This window comes from Lampetra planeri, chromosome 1, assembly GCF_965212315.1.
Source record: "Lampetra planeri chromosome 1, kcLamPlan1.2.h2, whole genome shotgun sequence".
Lineage (NCBI taxonomy): Eukaryota > Metazoa > Chordata > Hyperoartia > Petromyzontiformes > Petromyzontidae > Lampetra > Lampetra planeri.
In genome coordinates this window covers 1285275-1308003 of record NC_136107.1, presented here as the reverse complement: position 1 = coordinate 1308003, position 22729 = coordinate 1285275, and the positions used below count along the sequence as shown (strand labels likewise).

Below are 22729 nucleotides of genomic sequence, written 5' to 3'. Positions count from 1 at the left end.
GGGGTGAGGGGCTGTTGGGGTGAGAGCTGTTGGGGTGGGAGCTGTTGGGGTGGGGGCTGTTGGGTTGAGAGGCTGTTGGGGTGGGGGCTGTAGAAGTGGGGGCTGTTGGGGTGGGGGCTGTCGGGGTGGGGGCTGTCGGGGTGGGGGCTGTCGGGGTGGGGGCTGTCGAGGTGGGGGCTGTCGAGGTGGGGGCTGTCGAGGTGGGGGCTGTCGGGGTGGGGGCTGTCGGGGTGGGGGCTGTCGAGGTGGGGGCTGTCGGGGTGGGGGCTGTCGGGGTGGGGGCTGTCGAGGTGGGGGCTGTCGAGGTGGGGGCTGTCGAGGTGGGGGCTGTCGAGGTGGGGGCTGTCGGGGTGGGGGCTGTCGAGGTGGGGGCTGTCGGGGTGGGGGCTGTCGGGGTGGGGGCTGTAGAGGTGGGGGCTGTGGGGGTGAGGGGCTGTTGGGGTGAGAGCTGTTGGGGTGGGAGCTGTTGGGGTGGGGGCTGTTGGGTTGAGAGGCTGTTGGGGTGGGGGCTGTAGAAGTGGGGGCTGTTGGGGTGGGGGCTGTCGGGGTGGGGGCTGTCGGGGTGGGGGCTGTCGAGGTGGGGGCTGTCGGGGTGGGGGCTGTCGGGGTGGGGGCTGTCGAGGTGGGGGCTGTCGAGGTGGGGGCTGTCGAGGTGGGGGCTGTCGAGGTGGGGGCTGTCGGGGTGGGGGCTGTCGGGGTGGGGGCTGTCGGGGTGGGGGCTGTCGAGGTGGGGGCTGTCGAGGTGGGGGCTGTCGAGGTGGGGGCTGTCGAGGTGGGGGCTGTCGGGGTGGGGGCTGTAGAGGTGGGGGCTGTAGAGGTGGGGGCTGTTGGGGCGTTGGGGGGGTGGTGATGTCAGAGGCGCGGCCCTGCCCAGTGCTGCCGAGGCAGCGGTGACGGGGCCGGGACGCGGGGGTGGAGCTGGCACCACGGTCACCGCCGCCGCCACCACCACCAGACGCCGGGCTCCTCCTCATCGCCGCCTCCTCCTGCTCGCCACTGCAGAGGTGGGTTTCCCCGAGTGCCAGCGCGTTCTTGCGCTGTCGGGGCCGCTGTGTGAGGTCGAGGAGGCCACGGCGACTCGAGGTGGATCGGACCCGAGGTGACCTGGGGGAGGCAAAGGGGGTCGGCATAGGGCGACTTGGGGTGGTGTTCGGCAAGAGTGGCTGAGGTGAGTTGGGGGAGAGAGCTGCGAGAGGAGCTGTGGGAGTTGAGGGGATGAGGTTGTTAGACGAGGGGGACCTAGGGAGCAAGGGGGAGCGAGGTCGTGGGGAGGCCTTGAGGCGACTGGGGACCTTGACAGACACAGGCGTTTAGCCCGAGCCATGCCATCGCCTCCTCCTCCGTGTCATCCGTGTGTAGACCTCGTAGAGCTGGAGAGTCGTCGCAACAACAATTCACGTTGCCACAACGGCAGTGAGGTCGTCAGAATCAGAAATGGTTTTATTCGCTATGAAAGTTCGCACAGACAAGGAATTTACTTTGGCAGGAAGGTGCATGCATTCAACATATCGGAATCCTAAATCTTAAATAAGTGGTGTACAAGTCTAACTATACTAAAGGTACAACGTCTAACTAATACTAAGGGGCTAAAGTATGTAAAAATTGAATAAAATAAAATATACCATAGCTATAATATGCAATATAAAATTACAAAAATGCAAATAGGGTAACGAAGACCCCAATCAACAAAAACGTGGTGGAGGTTGGCTGCACGGGAGACATTGCCCTGTCATGGAACGTGCTCATCAAGGCCCTCTGACGGCGTGGCAGCGTGAAGCCAGGTGGACGGGTAGAATTTTCGACAAGGGCCTTCATTGCTTCGGTGCTAATGTTTGTCCTCAGTTCCTTGGGTCAGCCAGCCAGCCAAGCGGTGCTGGCAGACCTTGGAAAATGAGTACGGCAATTTAGGACTTGGGTTCAAAGTGGGGCGTTGGTTGGCCACGTTCACCCGGGAAGATCTGGGAGGCCGAGGTAGGAGAACCAGGGAGACCAGGTTACCTGGGCTAGACCGTGGATTTGAGAAGCCAATGGGGGACTGGAGGTGGACGGTGGTACCTGTGAAGCCAGCGCTTAACCTGGCAAGCTCGTGGAGACCTGGGTGACCAGTTGGATTTTAGTTGCTGAGTTGTTGGAACACGGGGGGTGGGGGGACGAGGAGGCTGAGTGCGTGCGAGAGTGAGACCGCTGCTGTCCCCTTTCCTTGCAGGAACGGGGGGTAATGGGCCCCTTGCACCGCAGCTGACGGACAACGGCCGTGCCCTGTGGGACAGCCCGGACGACAGCAGCAGCAGCAGCGGTCATCATGACGAGCACGGCAGCGGCAGCGGCGGGCGGTCCGTCCCCAGCGGAAGAACGAGAGGAGCAGGAGGCAAACGAGACTCCATCTCCATCACCGACCTCGTCGGAGCCTCGGGACTCCGTGTCGAGCATGGCCGGCAGCTACGCGGGCGACGGGCCCAGCGCTGGGCTGCAGTCGCTGCTCTTTGCCTTCGCTCGCACCTTCTTGTGCCTCTTCCCCACCTACCTGGCCGGCTACCTGGGCATGAGCTTCAGCTGGATCCTGCTGGGAGTGATCGTGTGGCTGGGGTACAAGCGCATTCGAGCCAGCAAGAAGCAGTTGCTGCTCAAGGGGGAGCAGCTCAGCAGCTTTGAAGAGTTGTGCATTCGCTCCGGGATCAAGCACCAGGATCTGCCCGCCTGGGTTCGTATTTGGGGCTGGCCTCAGCCATGTCCACCACGGCACCCATGCTTACTGTGCCCCTCTTGCTGTGTGACACTGAGCAGGGAGGGCCCATTCACAAGAGCTCCTGGGACCACACAGGGATAGAGGGAGCAGCTAAGAAACATTTTATTTACCATTACATTACAAGAATTCATCTGGATTTTATTGCAAAAATCTGAAATATATATCCAGTATTGTCATGTTTGTTTAACCGGGAAGTTTTGCTTGAGGCTCTTAACTTTTTCAGGAGGGTCCTCGCAAGTTTTTGCATTGGGTGGCGATAATTGTTGTGTACAGTATACGCACCTCTGATTAGCACGGTTGGCTAGGTACGGTGCGAAAGAAGTTCACCATACATATATAATCTCAAATTAGTATTTTGCAGGTGTTTTTTTTCTATCAAACTTGGACCATGATTCCGGTTCACACCTGCCTCTTACGAACGTCCACTTTGAAGCACACGGAGTGTCTTTTTATGGTCGATAAACTCCGAGTAATAATCAGGGCAGCCGTTTGCATCGAACCATGAACCCATGAAATAAGTGGTGAATGCGCTTCCGCTAGGGCTACATCAACACCCCGATAATTTATTCTCATGGTCATATCACGCAGAGTTCACACAATCTCAGCAAATCTCAGTAGCTAATCATGGCTTGATAGTGTTTGGATGGGTGAACACCATGCGAAAGAGGTGTTATGGTGCTTTTGAGGGGCTACGTTATGGACAGTCTTGGCCAATGCAACAAAATAAAGTATTGTTTTGTACTTGCATCCTCCCATATAAAACTAAACTATATTTTACCAGATAAGGCCCACTGAGCTAAAAATCTCTTTTTTAGAAGCGATCTGGTCACAAATGGGAGCTCGGCAAAGTGGTTTATCACGTGAAAATTTATCGCAGCGAAATACTCTAAACGCTTGTTTCTAAATGTGGAGGGAAAAACCAGACGGCCCGGAGAAAAATCCACGCGACCACGGGGAGCACGTAAAAACTCCAAATATACAGCAGGCGTCAGGGTAGGGAATGAACCCACGACCTCCTGCATACCAGGCGAGGTAGTTACCCTCTCGTCACCGTGGCACCCCTTGTATATCTGCTCCCCGCCTTTACCAACCTGCACTGACCGTCAGGGAAACTGTAAATAAATTCCCCACGGCCATCATTACGTAGGGTGGATTTACAATGGCCTTGTGCGTGCAGTGTATCTCAGCCTGTATTAAAGGTCGTGTATACGCCAGTGTGTGCACAACCCGCTGCGAGATACATGTAAGGACAGCTGTAAAGATTGTGGCATTCATATTCCTTCTTGAGCTGTACACCCCGTGTGTTCAAATCCAGCTTTTCCAATTGCAATAATCCCACGTATCACAGGGTATCGTTTTACAATACTGTGTTTCTAATTCAACCCAATGAGTTGAACCTCTTGTTTGGCTTGTGGCGGTTTAACAAGCAAGCACAGTCTAGGTGTTGCAAATTCGGTGCAATATAAACAAAAATTCTCTATCCAGAGCTTCCATGAACACTGCAATACCATTGAAATGTTGAAAAGTACATGTAAACACAATGTGGTAGATTCTGTTTGAGATTGTGCCATTGAAAATATACGAGCGAGACGGTGCATATCCACTACATTGAAGCAAATGTGTTAAGACATAACTAGACAGTGTGCATGTGTCGCCCAAGCGGGATGATTTACTTCTGTTTGATTTCCCGTACTGTGGCTCGTTTGTGCTGATTGAACAGCCCTGTCTGTGGTGGAATAGCTCTTAGTTGAAAGTTACGTGATCATGGCAAGGTCACTCACTACCCTACCCCGTTATGCACTGTCATTAGTAGTTCTGCGCGTATCTCAAATACGTTATTCTGAGATGAATTCTTAAAGGTCTTTTCCATTGTGGCCGCTCATGTGACTTTTCATGATCGCACAACAGACATGTGAGCATGGCGAGGGCCTTCATGGTCACACGTTTAAAAGTTTAGGACCAGCTAAAAAAGAAGGTCAAGGTCGGTCGTATTTTCCGTTATGAGTGTGGCACGCCACACAACACGCGCACGCTCCAAAAGAAACACGCCCGCCTGCCTTCTTCCACCCATCAGCACATAATGCAGAGTTGACGGGACTACGTACATACGTCCTATTTTCTATGAAGGGACATTGCCCAGAATGTTGTCTATTTGCATCCGTCTTTATACATATTCAATATGCCTCTAGATGAATCGTTTTTAATCGCAACATTTTTTTATTCATGGATAGACATTCTTAATAATTTATTCACAAAATTCTTGCAATAAGGGATGCAGAGGAACACGCCCGTAATATTGGTTACGACATTAGGTGGGTAAACGACTGCGTTACTGTGGTTGTTCAGTAACCGCACACTCTGGTGTAAATACAGCACGTGGATATAAATGGCCCAAGAAGACTGCGCTTTTGATGAGGTAGAGATTGTACTGAGGGTGTGGATGACTAAGTGAGACACTCTTCTTTGCAACTGGATGGACAAATCAACATCTTCGATCATGTTTTGGCCCGACAATGCTCCCCGTGTCCGGCCGACACATTTGTCTTGGAGCATAGTGCTTTGCCTGGCTGGTTTAATTTGTGTTGATGAAGTTCGTGTAGCAGCAGTGGCCAGAATGTAGGGGATAGTCTGCATGCCAACCTACGTCTGTTTAATCTCTGACAGCTGAAGCAGCAATAATTACTGTACTTCTATTAAGCCGTGGTCACATACTCTTCTTAAAGTATCCTATGTACTCCATGTGATGGTATACTGTAGGTAATCTACTGTTTTGAGTTAGAATTTCCTTGGCACAATACTGTATTGCAGTGGTAACACATTTATTTTTGAAAACTAATTTCTTTAGAGCTGTTTTTTGTGTCTAGTTTGTTGACCTTCCCCGGACCTCCGATTAGCACGGTCGGCTATGTACGCTGCGAAAGAAGTTCCACATACATACATGCATCACAGCGGGGTCGTGTTTGAGCTGTTACGAATGCAGCGCGTTGTTTGATGCTGTGTAAGACAAGCACTGACAAGTCCCTGTAAGGTGGGCCCGCAGCGTAAACATAGTATAGTGGTGGCAGCTTACACTGGTGTCAGAAATACAGTACTTACTGAATACAGTGCAACGTTATTCGTGTACGCTGCAATCGAAAGGTGTAGCCTGCCGCAGTTGCATTCTGTTTACATTTGAAAGAAAACAATCGCTGCTCCGTTTCTTGCCGAAGTTTCTGTTGATCTTGCTGTTAAACTTCCAGCTTGTTTGACCATTGAAAATGGACTGCATTCTTTAATGCCATCAAAGTGTTCAAATGGGTGGTTATCGGTTGTTGTGCTCGGTAGAGAAGTGACCCTGAACATTAAACACTTTACATTGGCCACTTAATGGTTTAAATCGTTAATATGGTATTATCCCTTATTATTAACACATTAGTGTCAATCATCAAGTAGTGCTGTAGAGATTAAGTACCACATTACACGAGTACATGTGCTTACATTTGTAATTAGCAGTTCGTTTGGCACCGCTAAGCATGTATTGGTCAATCAGAATACAGGTCTCGTAATGTGGTTGCTTCAGGTATCTAGTGCCCCGATGTATTAAATCTTACCCCCAAATTCCTTTTCACTAAGCTTGGTGGGACCCTCCTGAAAAAAGTCATTAGTCGCAGGAGATTTTTATGGGTACACAAGCATAGTAATAAATTATGCATGAAATAATGTTGACTTGGCATACGCGATGTATTAAATGTGGCAGCCTCATGACACACCACTTGGTCAGTTTGCCCGGCATCTTCCGGGGAAATTGCTAAAGTAACCTATTTGCTGTCGTGGACATTGAACACATCAAATTGGAATTATTGCTTAACTGTGGTTTGCTTAACACCTCTTTTAAAAGACGTCGTATGTCATTGGAATGGCACATGTTTTAATAAAGGACATCAAGCCAGTCAAACTAGTTATTTTCTTCACGTGAATGTTTTAAATGTCAGACTAAAGAACATTTCATCAGTGGTCATATACAGTATTTAACTTTCATGTAGTCACTGTTTTGTAATGCGAGCTGGTGAGAGTTGTTTTACTAGGAGGACGGTAATATTCATGCAATGCTGATGCTGTGCCAATGTTGTTTTTACAGGTGCAATTCCCAGATGTGGAGCGAGTGGAATGGCTGAACAAAGTACGATTACATGACAGACACACGCGGATGCATGTGCACACGGTGTCACCAGTTGGCACAAATGCATGTTTAGAGCACGTGATGCTGCATTAGGGAGCGGAGTGCTGAACCCGGCCGCTGTGACATTGCATTCCGCCGCACTGGCTGCACAGGAAGTGAATGTATGGGATCTTCTCTGATGACATCATTCACAATAATCAGTATAATTTAATCTAGCACTTTTCACAAAAGTCCCATAATTAGTCTTGTAATAGTGACTTCTTAACGACATGCCTTATAACATTAATATCAATTTACCTTTGGTGCTCATGAGTGATGTCTTGTTTTCCTGTAGGAGAGGGACCTGAGTGATCAAATGGAACAAAAATGATTTTAAATTTCGATTTAAAGCTTTCGTGACTGCAGGGATTCATATTCTTGGTTCTTTCGGTAAAGTCACGTAGAAGGGAAATAATAAATTTAACAGTAACGATTCTCACGACGTTTCGGCCACAACGCAAGCAGCCGTCCTCCGGTGAAGAGCAGAGCTGTCGGAAAGACAGCGTCATTAGGACGCTGTCTTTTCGACAGCTCTGTTCTTGTTATTATTTCCCTTCTACGTGACTTTACCGAAAGAACCAAGAATAGGAACAAAAATGAATGACACGAGGAAAGCCGAGTATCTTATCTGATTGTACAGCTGCTGTGTGCTGGAGTGGAGTGGTTGGTGTGCCTTGCAGGTGTTGGTGCAAGTGTGGCCTTTCTTTGGGCGCTACATGGAAGGAGTGTTCCGGCAGGCGATTGAGCCGGCTGTCCGTGGATCAACCGATTACCTTAAGACATTCACCTTTACCAAGCTCCACTTTGGAGAGAAGGTTGCTTGCCACACCCCACTGCTGATCTTTGTCGATCCAAACCAACATTGACTTTGACCTTTGCTCATCAAGTGCTTAACATCGCCCCAAACTCCTCTGTCAATGTGCAGTGGACAAGGGATCACAGTTGCATTATGAAATTTAAATTAATTGACTTGTTCTTACGATGGGTCAAGCATTTTTAGGTGGCTTGCATACACTGACTTGACATTATTCAGAGTAATGCACAAGCGTAACATTTTAGTTTATTGTGTTCTATCCTAATAGTTTTTTTTAAACTAAACTATTTTATTTACCAGGTGAAGCCCACTGAGCTACTAGTTATTTTTCAGTCAACTTGGCCACTTATGATAGCACATCGAAGTGGCTTATCATCATATGTGGGATTTTATAGTAGCCAAATAATCTGTACATAGGATATTTCAACAATAAAACAAATACAAATTCTACTTACAGAGTATTTGAATAACATAGCCTGATGACACTGAGTCTGTACTCTACTTCTTCACGAATAATTGTGTCTGCTTTTTCAGCCATTTAAGGTGACTGGAATAAAGACATATTCGCAGAATGTGGACAAGAGGCAGATTATCCTTGACCTGCAAATCAGGTTGGTCATCGCAAACATGACGCGCCAGGGATTTTGCCATGGCAAACTTTGCCTGTCGGGGTGTACGTGCCAGAGCTATATCTGTGCACGTGTCCGCTCGTGCAAGCCTTGCACGGGCGCGCATGTCATGTCGCCGAGCATGCAGGGATTTCAGGTTAGCTTATGTTCCATGGAGTACATGTGGCAGTGGAATGTTTTTCGGGTTCGTTGAGTGCGGGCCCGCTTGAGTATTGCTGGGCAGGTGCGGTGCTATTGTTATCCCCCTGTATTGAGTAACTCTAGTCAAAATGTGCGCAGCTTTTCTTAGGCCTGCTGGTACTATGTTGGTATTGTTTCATTGCTATGTAGTATCTCCGGTTGCTGCAGTTGATGATTTGCTTAAGTTTTACTGCCTATAGTGGTTGTCAGCCATCTGTTGATGACCAGAAATACAACTTTAACCTCAAGTCAACATTTGCTTGTGTGCAGTCTAAATTAATGTCATGGTGAGATTGATAATTGCCGATATAATTACCGTGATAGGGGAAAAAACAATTGCAGGTGCGGTATATGTAAGTGAGAAAACAGCATTACATCGTCTGTTGCTCCTGTTGAACACATGTTTGTGGTGACGTTGATAAGCGTCTACATGATAAGCGTCTCTAATTTGTGGTATGTTGATTGATACATTTTGACAAATGCGTGAAGTGGTCCTTGTGCGAAGTGGTTGTTGCAGTTGTCACTAGTAGGCGTGATCCTACTCATACATGTTTCAACTATGCTGGCATTTTGAAATTGCCCTCTTAACTGCAAATATTTTAATTATAGTAATCCATTTTAGATTTGGTTGTATCATTTGATGATTGGGAATACGCACGGTGATGTGAAGCAGTGAAGCCACTGCGTGTGCAGTTGTAAGATTCGGTGTCTTGTCAAGTTAACGGTGCCAGCAGTGAACACGTGGAATAATCTCTCGGCGGTCGACTAAAAATAGGTGAAGTTGATGCATTTTTTGTGAGGTGCATGAAGCCTTGCTGACGATACGTCCAGAGTAACTTTGAAATTTCAAATTGCATAGAAATGGAATACAGTATACATCTTGTTTCAGGCTTGAGTTTGAGAAACTAAATTTGAATTAAGGCATAAAAGGATATAAACTGGTTCTCGGATAATTGTGCCATTTAACCCTCCCCCTCCAAGGGCCACTCCCTACTCTAGGGACCCGGAACGACCGTGCCTGTGTGTGTGTGGCACCTTCTGTTCACTCTGGGTGGATCGCTCACATGTTACTCCTACATCAGTTCCTTGCCCTTGATAGCTCCTCAAATGGGAATGTTATGAGAAGAAAAAATAATAATACGCACAGTAAAGCGTTTCCCTTCCAAATACAACACTGAGATCTTGATCTCCAGTCGCATTTTATGCTGAAGTAATGTATTCCAAACAAGTGTTTATGGCGTATGTTTACACTGCCTCTTGTGTTTTCGTTTACATAACATGTGTTTGTGTTAGAAATTTAACCACTTTATTGCACTAATCACGTTACATTTATTCAATGTCAAGTTTAACATGGAAACAGTCTGAAGTAGTTTTGTAAGGACTAAGCCACTGGCTTGCCGTCATGTGCTCAAACATCAACACAGAAAAATCAGTGCACGTGTGTTTGTGTGCGCATGTATTTGCTGCGCTGCATTGGGTATTTAACTAGTTATAAACATACTTGTGTGTGAGTGTGCGAGTCTGCATCAACACACACACACACTTATTGTAAGCATGGGAAATGGCTGGGATTAGAAATCTTTGAATAATGCCTTTATAAGGAAATGCAGTGTCGGACAGCATGTGGGAGGGTAGTGACAGAGCACAGTGAATGGCCCAGCACCATAGCTGCAGTGTCTACAGAGAGCACAGTGCAGACTCTTGCTGTGTAAATGCAGGATGAGCTCCTTGCTGTGTAAACTCTGCACAATGCAGTGGTCCAAATAAACTTGGACCACAATTGAAAGGGATGTGGTTCACTGCTCACAGTTGTTATTTAAACTGCACAGTTTTCAAAGTCCCATTGCTAAACTGCAGTGTATAATTTAGGTCGTATGTTTGGTGAATAAGGAGTTAATGTGATTATTTGGATATGCTGCATATATCTTTAATGGATTTAAATGACTCCTTCAGTGTACTCTTTACTCGTATAATTTGAGCAATGTATATCAGAACCAATTACATTTTTTGGAAAATCTGTCATTTTATCCACATAGTTTTTTTTTGTTATTGGTATAATGTTGACATTACTTAACTGGATTCCCGTTAAATATAAATAAGAAACCCACTTTACTTATTATATATTGAAATTCTTATGTTCGTGATGTAGCTCAAGCAGGCGATTGTTTATTCACGAATATTGCACAGCTGACGTAAACCGGAATTTAACAACATTCGAGAATCGGCAAACCTTTGTTTCATTCTATATGGATGCACTGATTTAGATATAACCAGTTTCTAAGCTGAGTGTGTAGTTTGCAAAAGTTGAACTTTACCCGGGTTGTTGGGGGAAATTGTATTTCAGTTATGTCGGTGACTGTGATATCAATGTGGAAATCCCAAAGTACTTCTGCAATGCTGGAGCCAAGCAAGTACAGGTAAGCAGCAGAGAGGCATGTTTTTATTGGAGCTTCGTTAAACATACAAAGCTTGGTTTAAACCCTGTCTTAGGTTTTTTTTCTGAATAAAGCTTTTGACTGTCAGTTTGGCTATTTTTTGTCCTTTGGCATGACTTCACAATGACAGCAGTTGAACAATGCCATTCTTCTTTAAGGGTCACATGGCCACAGCAGACTGTACACTTGAGCGTCGTGGAGCTGCTTTGCACTGCAGTGGCGAGTGCTGCTCATGGCATACCAATGAATTGGATTGTGCACGTCATAATATAACATTAAAAGTTCTTGCACTAATATTCAAGGCAACAGATTAGTCTATGTGCTTGATAATGTTCGATAATCGCCTTGGTTTTCCATTGAGTAAATTTGAAAACACTCGTTTGCCATTATATTATCACAATTTATTCTAATAAATATTAGCATCCATCGAGCAAGAATTGTACAAATCAAAACACCTTCCTGCCTCAATGGCAATTGGGCGTTACTCATTTCTGTTGGTCTCTCTGCTCCTTGTGGTGGAAAGTCCACAGTTGCTTTGCCAGGGATCAGCGAGTGATGGTGCAGTGTCGGTGGTCACTCGAGATCGGCCTTAGGTCTCCTTTTCTGTACGTGACACATTTCGGACGATCTTTCTGAACGTGGCTGCACTCTGCCAGTGGTGCAAATTGGTTGCACAGGAATTAGGCCACTCATTTTTGGAAAGAATGGACTGCATATACATTTATTTTCAATGATAAAATATATAATGTATCTAACATGAACATGAACACATTTGAAATGTTGATCTACATCGTTACCTTTGCGGAAAATCTCGGGAGTGTTTCATGACATGCAACATCCATCTAAAAATGTCCATGGGGGAGCAACTGCCCCTTTTTTGTGCTGAACTTATTTCCGTACGCACTTGCTTGTGTGTGTGCAGCTCCACGGCTCCCTGCGCGTCATCCTGGAGCCGCTCATCAGCCAGGTGCCGTTCTTCGGAGCGCTCACGTTCTTCTTCATCCGCCGGCCGGTGAGTTCCCCCACACTGGAAGGTGCCTCGAGTTTAGGCAGGGTGCGCTCTTCTGTACCTGGAAGCAGTGAGAATGTTCAGGCAATTTTCCTCACTACCTTCAAGAATACAGGCCCCAGAAGAGAGGGTGTCTCACAATAGAATGCCCCTCTGTCATTGGGAGTCTTACGTGTGAAACCCTGAACTTTGCGTGGGCCTGGATATCCACACTTCTTTCTGTTTTTCATGTTTCCCTGATTATGTATTGATAAATTGGTTCATGAAAAAGTCACTAATAGGCAGTTCCACTACTATGGGGCATTGTAATCATCCTCCCAAGTGTGTGGGTAAATTGTTTAATAAAAATGCGATTTTGTGGTCCGAGTGCTGGTTACAATAAAACTGTGTTATTTAAAATTCTATTTAGAATGATGGGTAGGTAATGGTATATATGTGAGTGATGAAGGTTTTTACTGTACACGTTCTCAGTGTGGCTGCAGGGAGGTGGATGTTAAGGTGGCATGCGTGCGTTCATGGGCAGTGAGGTGGGGATCATTACTGCTCCGTTATCAGGGCTGTGGGCAGGAAACGGCCACACCCTTTCTCTGGAATGTGCACGGCTCTTGTAGGTTTATACTGACAATGAAATTAAATTATGAGACGCAAATTATTTGTTGGTGGAATGGACCCAGGAGCTCAACTTCGTTGCATAAAGTGAAACTAATTCCTTTGAATATTGATTGACACAGGAGTTATTAAGTGCTTTGTACTTTTCAACCCATGATCATTTGTCCACTTGTACGTTTACAGTTAATATTCCCAGAGTTGACAACTGAACTTTATTGATTGGAAGCAGTGCAATATGCTTATTACTCAATAGTGGCACAAGAGGGTGGTAATATTGAATTAATGAACTAATGTTCAAAAATAAAATCTTGGGAGAATTTTCTTTGATAATTTTAAGGAGGATGTTCAAATACTACACATTGCAAAATACTCTTCCAAAAAAAGTTCAGAAATAAATATTTTGTTTAAAAATGTAAGTTGCATAATGTAGATTCTTTTTTAGAATTCATTTCTTCATTTTAACAACAATTCTCTATTGATGTTTGCTCTCTTGCAACTTTGTCGTTTTAAATACTCTCGATGTTTTAATCAGTCATTGTGTAACATGAGCTTTGAGCTTAACTTCTGTTCAAAAAGTGGTATTATCGGAACACACGGTGATGAAAAGTATGAGTTAACCTGTGCTGGTAAGTTACGAGCTCGTTGTTGGTATAATGCACCATGTTAACCCTGAATGTCGAGAACAATTGTGGTTTTGATTGTTTCAATGAAAATGACGTGACATTTGTAACTGAATCAGTGGTTTGATAATTGTAATCTTTATCCTTATTTTGTGGCAGCAATTGAACATCAACTGGACAGGACTGACCAATCTGCTAGACATCCCAGGGCTCAAGTAAGTCTGGTTACCATTGATGGCGTCAATACAACTCATGCCAGACCTCGAGCAGGCCAACCCAGCTCAGGCCTGATCCAGTGTAGTGCAGGGGTGGCCAACCTCTAACAGAGCAAGAGGCAAAACGTAGCTATGAGTTCTGCAAAGAGCTAAGTGGTATATATAGGTGTGTATATTTTAATAGTTTTCGGCACAGCACGGGAGACATTCATTATTCTTTGATACTGTGATAGCAGTATGTTCTACGTTATGCCCCTTCGATAGGGCCGCATGTGGTGGATTAGAGAGTTGCATGTGGCTTGGGAGATGCCGGTTGGCTACCGCTGGTGTAGTGGGTAGATGGGAAATGTAAACAGTGACCAAATCAGATGTTGCCTCCTTACATAATCACTTAGCTTGTATTAACTCCTTTGCGGACCCAGTCATTTAACGCCCCGTTCGCAGTCAATTATGATCCCAGAAATGTGACTCGTTTTGAACTCTGTGTCACGTAAGCTCGTGTTTGACTGTTCATTTTTCCAGCAACATGTCGGATTCCATGATTACCGACCAGATCGCCAATCTCATGGTGCTGCCCAACCGCTTCACAGTGCCCATCGTGGGCGACTTGGAGCTTGCGGAACTCCGCTTTCCTATCCCCAAGGTAAGCTGTCTCTGACCCTTATACCCAGCCCTCCCAGCCACTTGATTTATCTCATTTGACACCAGCAGCAGTGCTAGCAATATGAATGTCTTAATTTCAACTGTGATCCAAAGTCGATTTGGCTTCTTATGCGCCCTAGATCTATAAAATGAGCACCACTTTTTGTGGGAAAGCAGCATGCATTTTCCTATAGTCAGATTGATACTCACCAAAGAAATGTGGACTCCACACTAAAGAGCCCCCTTATAGCCTTAGACACATTGGGTAAGTGCTGTTAACAAATAGCACCTCTGAAGGGCCGCACTATCCACGAAGGGGTGGGTGGCTAGCACCACGCCCGACCACCTTTGTCTCTCCAGTGGCGATGTTTACTCCACACCTGCATCAGGTACTTCTTTAAGGCTGAGTCGACCTTGGGGAGGCCCAGGACCGGTTCAAATAATCGTCACTGGTGTTGGCCCTGCTAAGCGAGAATCGAACTCCGGTCACTGGGGTCGTAGCGCAGTGCGCTAACTACTGCGGACTCCAATAATGGAGAGAACAGCACTTTTAAATGCCTATTTGTTCAAAGGCACACTTGACTTTTTAACCCCACCTTTAAATGAACCTCGCCTCTTACTCCATACTGCTCCGAATATTCAGCCCAACTGCCAACCACCCTTCCACCCTTCCAGTAACACTCTTTGTCATTGTGTCGTGTGTTTGTGTTTGATTTGTCTGGCACCATTGCTCATACCGTAAACCGTTTTCATGTTGGAGGTGAACAGCTGTCGGCAGGATTTATGCTGAGTTACTCTGCTTGGTCTTTATTTGTTTTTATCAGCCACCCAGTATATGAGCAGGAAATTACCAATGCTTGTGGTCTGTTGCCTTGTGAACATTAAAGACAACGTGGCATCACGCTTTAGCTTAAACCATTTTGTGCCAGATGTCTACCGTCATCTGGTAGTTTTTACGGTTTATTAAAACTGGTTCAATTTGTAAATACAATAAGTTAAAGGACCGCTTCAAGTATTGAGTGTTCACAGAAATTGTACAATTTAACAAATCATTAACAAAACTTTAAACCACACTGTATGAGATATCAAGGACCATGGTGGTGCATGCAAGTTGTAATCGTATGCCTGAGTCTCTGTACGGTTATTCACATCTGCAGGGTGTGCTGAGGATACACCTGAAGGGGGCACGTGACCTGGAACGGAAGGACAACCTTTTGAAAGGGATGATTAAGGGCAAGTCTGATCCTTACACGGTGCTTCACGTGGGCCCGCAAAGATTCCAGAGCAAGACTATTCAAAAAAACCTGGACCCTATCTGGAACGAGGTCTATGAGGTATGAGAAACAGCAGGTTGTCCTCACTTGTCTACGTTAGCAAGCACCTATTAAAGGTCATGGTGGCACAAAAAGTATCTGGTGTGGAGAGCACCACGTAAGGCCACATTTTTATAGTCGGTGTTATTTGTACAGTCGTTGTATTTAATTTTGGGGATATCATTTGATTCTGTTGTACTTGATCAAATTTCAAATAGGAGGATCTTTGTTATGTGCACCTGCAGGCCATTGTGCATGAGGTTCCGGGCCAGGAGCTGGAGGCCACCCTGTTTGACGAGGACCCTGACAAGGATGACTTTCTGGGCAGGTAAGAGCATCCCTCCTCCTGACAATGGTCCTTGCCCTTCCCTCCGTTGCACCACACATATTCTCTGCCATGAACTCAACTTATAAAACACTGCCTGTCCCTCCTTACTCTTGTATTTCAGTCTGACGATTGACTTGAATGAGGTGGCAAAGGAGCGTGTTGTGGATGAGGTGAGTCAACATTGCACACATCCTATCGCATAGGTGAAATGTATTTCTGGAGATGCTCACAGTTTGTGAGGGATATTTACGCAGCTCTTGTGGGTGTATTGGCTTGTGGATTAATGTAGGGTGGATTAGCTTGGCGTGTGGGCTGAGGTGCTGCTGTTGGTCTGGCTGTGTATATGAAGGATTCGTGGTGGTGTTTTTGTGCAGTGGTTTGTGCTGGATGAGGTGGACACGGGGCAGTTGCACCTCAAGCTGGAGTGGCTCTCACTGCTCACCGATGCCAGCAGCCTGAACGAGGTACTCCGAACTCCTAGCACTCTCACAGGCAAAAGACAAAGATCCCCTGTGCAGACTGTTGCGGCAAGTGTTGTTAGTGAGCACCTAATGAAGGCTGGCATGGTACACGAGGTGGTGGATGGCCAGCACCACGTCCGACCGCTTTTGTTTCTGTAGTAGCAATGTTTACACATCGCCCGGGCGCATCAGGTAATCATTTGAGGCCCAGTTGATCTAGGGGAGGAATGGGACTTGTTCAAATTTTCATCAATGATGTTGGCCGTGAGCGAGAATCGAACTCTGGTCTCCGGGAACGGGGCGCAGTGTGCCAAGCGCTACACTACCGCTCTCCACGCACAAAAACGTGAGCACACATCTACATTTACATTTAAAATAGGCAATGAAAAGAAAGCGGTCAGATTTGAGCTTGAACACTATTGAGAGGTATCAAATGGGTGCCACATGTTTTTTTGGTAGTGCTACAGCTTTCGCACCGCCGTTGGCGTTGCCGTGTCTAAACTAGTGCGTGTGGTCTCGCAGATTCTGGGCAGCATTCGTGCCGGCCCAGGTCAGGCCAACGATGGGCTCTCTTCGGCCCTGCTCGTCGTGTACCTTGACTGTGCACGGAACCTGCCGGTAAGTCCTGCTCCGCACACACAGCTCGCTCTCTCACACCTGTCGTGGAACGTTTTCACGAGTGTCACAAATTCCCATTTTAACTTTAAAGGATGATGCAGCAAAAACAACAAATATCTCTCATAATTTTAAATGCAAAGCTATTCTGTTTCAGTTCACCAACATTTGCAAAAGTTTTCTGGTTTGCTGAAAAACCAAGTCGGTTGTGCCATATTTTTCCACGTGACAAATGATTAAAGTCACAGTTATGCGCTCCATACAAGGGCTCTTGCAACTTACTGCATTTGTGTATTCCCAAATGTTGGGAGCAACGTCTCTGTGACACGATTGGAGCTCTTTAATTGAGTGCCTGACTATTAATTTACCTTCGATTAGTTCTCATGAACAATGTTTAAAACTTGTGTAAGACATCCCAGGTGTACGTCTACAAAATTAGATCTAACCCATTCCGTAAAATCACTGTCGCAGCAATATTTAAAGTTACGTAAAGTGCATTTAGTGAATGAGTCTTAGATGTGTGCACAGTGTATAATCCTATGCAGTTTAACAGTACTGATGTGTAAGAAAATTTGCATTCATTCACAAGCAGTGAGTTCTGAGTGCTGTGTTCCATGAAAAAGGGGTACGTGTGTTGTTGTAGGCATGGCCTCTGCTTGATGGTGCCTTCTGGTCTCGAGTGTTGTTCTTTTGCGGCATTCTATGAAAGACATTAAGCGTGTAACCTCATTTCTAATTTGTCCTCTTGGTCCCCACCTCCTACCTGTGTCTCCCGTCCACCTTCCTTTGCTACACACCTAAGAGTGTGTTTGCTGGGACATTAGGCTGTGGCTACTTGCAGGGCCGGCGAGCGTCCGGCCTGGTGTTTTGTGAGAATACCAGCAGCATGTCACAGGCACTGTTTGTGAGTCCCGAGCCTCCCTAGCCTAATTCCCATGACATATCTGGGTCCGGACCCTAGCAATAGTTAAATTTCCATTTGACCAGTCCCAAAACTGGCCTAACCTTTTCACATGGCTTGGTCTGAACATGAACCACAATTAACCTTACATTAAGACTCTGACCTTTTAAAATGTCTTTATAATTTATTTCATAATATGTAGTGGCAATTGGAACCTTTAACAAAATATGGATTTGCAAGGCAGATGGTAAAAGGACGTATGTAGAATTATTGATGGTGGTCTACTCACTTCATTTCTTAAACATGAAGCAAAGCCTGGGTAAATGGGTTTGACGGCAGGTTGAAGCCAGTATTATTAAAGGTGAGTGGACGCTGCAGAGGGCTTCCTTCGCCAGCCTGGGAAGGCATGGAAAAGCCCCTTCCACATTCAGATGTATCTACAGACAAGGTCTGGACCGGAAAAATTGGGTCATGGGAATAAAGCATTCACTTCCAACATGCAGTGCAGTGGTTTTCCTTTACCCGACTCGTGTCTGACAGATTTACATGCCCTCTAACTATCTTTTATCTGACCGGTGTTTACTCAACAGATATTTTTTGTATTTGGCAATTCGATTGTGGCTTATGATCTTGCCGTGAATGGTTTGTTTCTGTGCTAAGCTTCCACCTCGTATTACTCACACCAGTGGTGCTCGATGTGTTGATTTTGCGTGCGCGTCGCGCAACATGATCGTGTTACGTGGTTCTCAGTGCTAAATACCAGCAGCAGAATTATGTTGGAGCGCAATGAAAGATGTCTACTTGGAAGTGGTATTCACTTTGTAAGTATGCACAATTTGGCCACTGATCTGCACGAACTTCAGCAGGATACAACAAAGGTGGAAAATCCACACGTGCTTGTGATACATTGTATTTGTCTCTCATGTAACCACCCCGGGAGAGGCTTTTTGCAGAATTGTTCCTTCGGCCTCAAACAGGTCTCTGACAAGCGTGTGTGTAAGGAGGGTGTTAAACCCTGCTACCTCCTGGCACTGTGCATTGTTTTGCACTGTGATGTTGTGACAGCGTGTTAACTTTTGTGGTGTGAAGCAGCTTGTGTTGATGCCTACTAGCCTTTGACACGGAGTTCACTTGGACACGGCATGTGTTCAGGTGCACTGTGTAATGCTTTGCAAATAATGACCTTCTGTCTGACCGCATGAAATTAACACCATTGTTTTTCTTCAATAACAGCGAAATTTGTTTGAGTTTGAATTCAATGTCAGTAAGAAGCCTTCCGCACATATGTCTGTCAAGGTAACCGCTAACGATCATCAACTAAAACATCTCACAATCCACCTCTTGGGTGTCATAATTCCATTCCATTTTTGCTTCATTAACGGTGTGCTTTTAAATCGCTTTGCAGTTCCTGGGCAGCTGGTTTCACAACTCCATTGCTTTTGGCGATGTGAATTGCTCTCTCACCCGAGGCTGGCTACCTTCCACTAACGCTCGAGTGTGTGTGCCACCATCTTCCAGAAGTAACTGCACCTCGTATCCTCCTGGCCACTTTGCTTTTCACTGGGAAATGCGGAGCTTGTTTTTTTATTTTGTTTGCGCGTAGTGACTTGTGTGCTGAATGAGTAGGTGGGTTTCCACTGCTGGAACCACTCGCGCTGCATCAACGCAACAGTGTGCTGCTTTCTGGACACGTTTTTACATTCTCTTTGCATTGCTTTACTTGCTGACATTTGCTGGTGTATTTTAATAGCGGAGTAACAATTGTATTTACTGGAGTCTCTTGGTCTTGCTCTGCATATGCTGTACTGCCTCCTCCCTGCTAATCAGGGCCAGGGTCTTCCGGAGATGTACACACACTCGCACGCATATATATGTATATAGTAATGGATATTAAACGAACAAGCCGACCAGCATTAATCAGCTCTCTGCCCCTGCTTGCTTCAATACAGGTCCTCAGTTTTGGTGATGTCTTTGATATTAACGAACAATGGCCCATCACTGAAAATATGGGACCTGTCAACTTCCATTTGCTTAATATAACCATGCAATTTCCACTTTCCGTGGAAGTGCTTTGGAAAGGAGCAATGGTAATGCATTTGTGTGTTCCAAGCCCCACAGTAAACAAACACGTTATAAATCGTGACATTCCTCAATCAGATATGGCGATAGTCGAGTGACTCACCAGATATTAATCAAATAATCACCCAGCGAATTACATGTTCCAAACCTGTGTGTCATCTGCATTATATAACGCACCATGTTGGAAAACAAAGTCGGTATTTGGCATTCGTGTTGCTTCATGCTGTGTCAGTTTTAAAAGAGTTATATTCCTATACCACATTACAAAAATACTGGTTATAGATCACGCATATGCACAGTCCTTTTTTAAATCCCCTGCTGGATGATGCTATCCCCACGCCGTGCGGATCGTCGGGGCTATTTTGCCATACTTCACTCTGCTGGTCCGTGCAGGTTGGTGACGGGGAGAACATAAACATGAACGCTTAGAAGTACAGCATAACCTTGCTGCACTCCCTCTGCTAAACATTGGTCACCCATCCAAGCGTTTTATATGCTCAATCCTGCTTAGATTCCAAAAATGTAATGAGATGGGGTACATTCTGGGTGATTTGGTCATGAGTGGCACTAGAACTTCATATACGAAGTCTTGTAATGTGTTATTAGACTACATACATGTTTTAGTTGCCATAACATTAAGGATGTAACTGGAGATTGCTGTTAAATGTTTAATTAAGTAGTATTACTTAGGGTTGCATTAATTAATTAATAGTTTTGAACAATCCCAGTGCATGCGTGTGGGTGTGTGTGCATGTGTATGGTATCATTGTTGACGTTTGTGACACCGTGTGTGCATGTATTAAGGCCTTCATAGGCTCTTCCTATGAAAGCCTTCATAGGTGTTCGCTACCAGCACTTGCCCTAACAGTCTGTTAAAGAGTCCATCTTTTGCATGTGTGACGTGTGCACATGTGAGGTGTGCTTGACCCTTGGCAATTAGTATCTGATCACAGCCTGAGGTCTCCACTTTGTTGATTTTCTTTAATAAATATATACCGAGTGCAATATGTCACCATCAACATTGGGAGAACACAGGCAGGCCAGGTGTGGTGCTGGGTTCACTGCCACCAAGAGTGCTATGCATTCCTTAAGTGCGTTTACTTGCAAAACTTGTCCCCGCCCCCCTCCCGGCGTTCTGTCCAGACTGAAAGGGAATTCGTAGTCTCCGTTGTGTATTGTCACATTTGCTCGTTCGCACACGTGTGACTTGCAAACGCCTAATGAGACGTGTACGTGCGTGCGATGCGTGTCCGGGTCTCCAGCCGAAGAAGAAGGGCACCAACCTTGAGCCCAGCCCGTTCGTGCAGCTCTCCGTCTCTCACACCACATTTGAAAGCAAGGTAGAGCTCTTCCACCGCCCGTGTCTTCTTACGACTGTGAGGATGCATGTGCCTCTGTGAAACATCGGGCGCCTGTTCAAAAGTATGGGGAGTGCGAATGCAGTTGTCAGCCGCGTGACCGAAGTTCGATTCCCATTCACAACCAATAACAGCGGCGAATATTTTAACTGGTCTTGAGCCTTCCCTTGGTCGACTTGGCCTGGAACGAGTGCCTGGTGCAGTCTGTAAACATCAGCACCGGGGAGACATAAGCGGTCGGCCATGGTGTTGGTCCACTCACCCCCTTGTGTGCTGTGCCGGCCTTTATAGGCGCTCACTAATAGTGCTCGCTCCAACAGTCTGTTAAGGCTCTACAGGGGATCTGTCTTTTGTGTTCAAAAGCATGCATCTGGCTATTAAAGCATAACAAAAATGTAATGCTCTATTAAGCAATATTTTGGGAACTATGCTGCACATGTAAAGTAAAACAAAATGCAAGTTTCATGGTAATGAGTCATGCAATGGTGAAGTATAATGATGCTGCTGGCAAACGACAGTAATAGGCAACATGGTAAAAGCTTCATATTGGTGGCATAACAACTGTTTGGCTTCTCAAGTAAATGTGAAATGAAACGTAACAATATAGCTAATTTTTTGTAATCTATTCAGAAATTCGATTGGCAATACACATTCACCTTATCCACTTTTGAACACTGTATTCCTTTTAAACTGTGGACTAATTAGTCTGAACGTGACCAAGAATCTAATCTTTAAAACATGTAGTGTCGAAATCGCGTGTGTTAAATTTTGTGTGGTAATCGGTGTTTGTTACTTTGCCGACATCTTTGCGACAGATTTGTTACAACACGAATGACCCAGTCTGGGAGCAGCCATTCACCTTCTGCATCCACAACCCCACTGACCAAGATCTCGACATCGAGGTGAGATACCACCATTTCCACCACCTCCACACGCCCGTGTGAAGGTGGTAATACTTATCTCCTGCCAATCAAACCTTACGAATGCTATAGAATGTCAAATTTTGAAGCATATTACCATTTATATCTTCAAAATGAGTTGTTGACATTTTATAATTGCATTAGCATTTTTGGAATGCAATTTAATATTATTATCCAACATTTGCACAAGCATTGTTTTATAATCTTTGGTTCTTTCGGTAAAGTCACGTATAAAGATAAAATAATAAATTAAATAATACCATACGACGTTTCGATTGCAACACAAGCAATCATCATCAGGTATAAATGAAATAGCAACAAAAAATCTATCCAGAAAACTATAGACAGACATATAAGCAGACAGATATCACCAAGATACACAGAGAGAGAGAGTAACACAAGCACAGAGAGGGGGATCGTCTCTGTGGGGTGGCCTTAAATAGGCAGAGGGGGCGGGGGCAGAGAGATGGAGGGGGTTAGAGAAAAAATTAACATGTCAATGTGTACGGAAAAGAGGCGTAGTAAAGTACGCAAGCTTGAACATTAGGAGAAAGAACACACTAAATTAAATAACCTAGCAAAATATCGAAATGTTATGTAATACAACACAGAGAGTCGGTCAACACACAATTAACGCATCGCCTGGTCGATTACGTA

The 22729-nt window shown here is 45.6% G+C and overlaps 1 protein-coding gene across 1 annotated transcript in view; it reads left to right on the top strand.

The window, feature by feature from the left end:
- The first annotated feature begins 995 nt into the window (after positions 1–995).
- LOC144723084 (uncharacterized) overlaps positions 996–22729 on the top strand; it is a 49622-nt gene continuing 27888 nt past the window's right edge. The window contains exons 1-18 of the mRNA XM_078601666.1: positions 996–1168; positions 2207–2701; positions 6864–6905; positions 7625–7759; positions 8293–8369; positions 10912–10984; positions 11925–12014; positions 13400–13455; positions 13978–14098; positions 15255–15431; positions 15656–15738; positions 15860–15908; positions 16113–16202; positions 16722–16817; positions 18949–19011; positions 19539–19802; positions 21057–21134; positions 21968–22054. Coding sequence (XP_078457792.1) covers positions 2303–2701; positions 6864–6905; positions 7625–7759; positions 8293–8369; positions 10912–10984; positions 11925–12014; positions 13400–13455; positions 13978–14098; positions 15255–15431; positions 15656–15738; positions 15860–15908; positions 16113–16202; positions 16722–16817; positions 18949–19011; positions 19539–19802; positions 21057–21134; positions 21968–22054 — 1980 coding nt within the window. The 5' untranslated portion in view covers positions 996–1168; positions 2207–2302. The remainder of the gene's footprint in view (positions 1169–2206; positions 2702–6863; positions 6906–7624; positions 7760–8292; positions 8370–10911; positions 10985–11924; positions 12015–13399; positions 13456–13977; positions 14099–15254; positions 15432–15655; positions 15739–15859; positions 15909–16112; positions 16203–16721; positions 16818–18948; positions 19012–19538; positions 19803–21056; positions 21135–21967; positions 22055–22729) is intronic.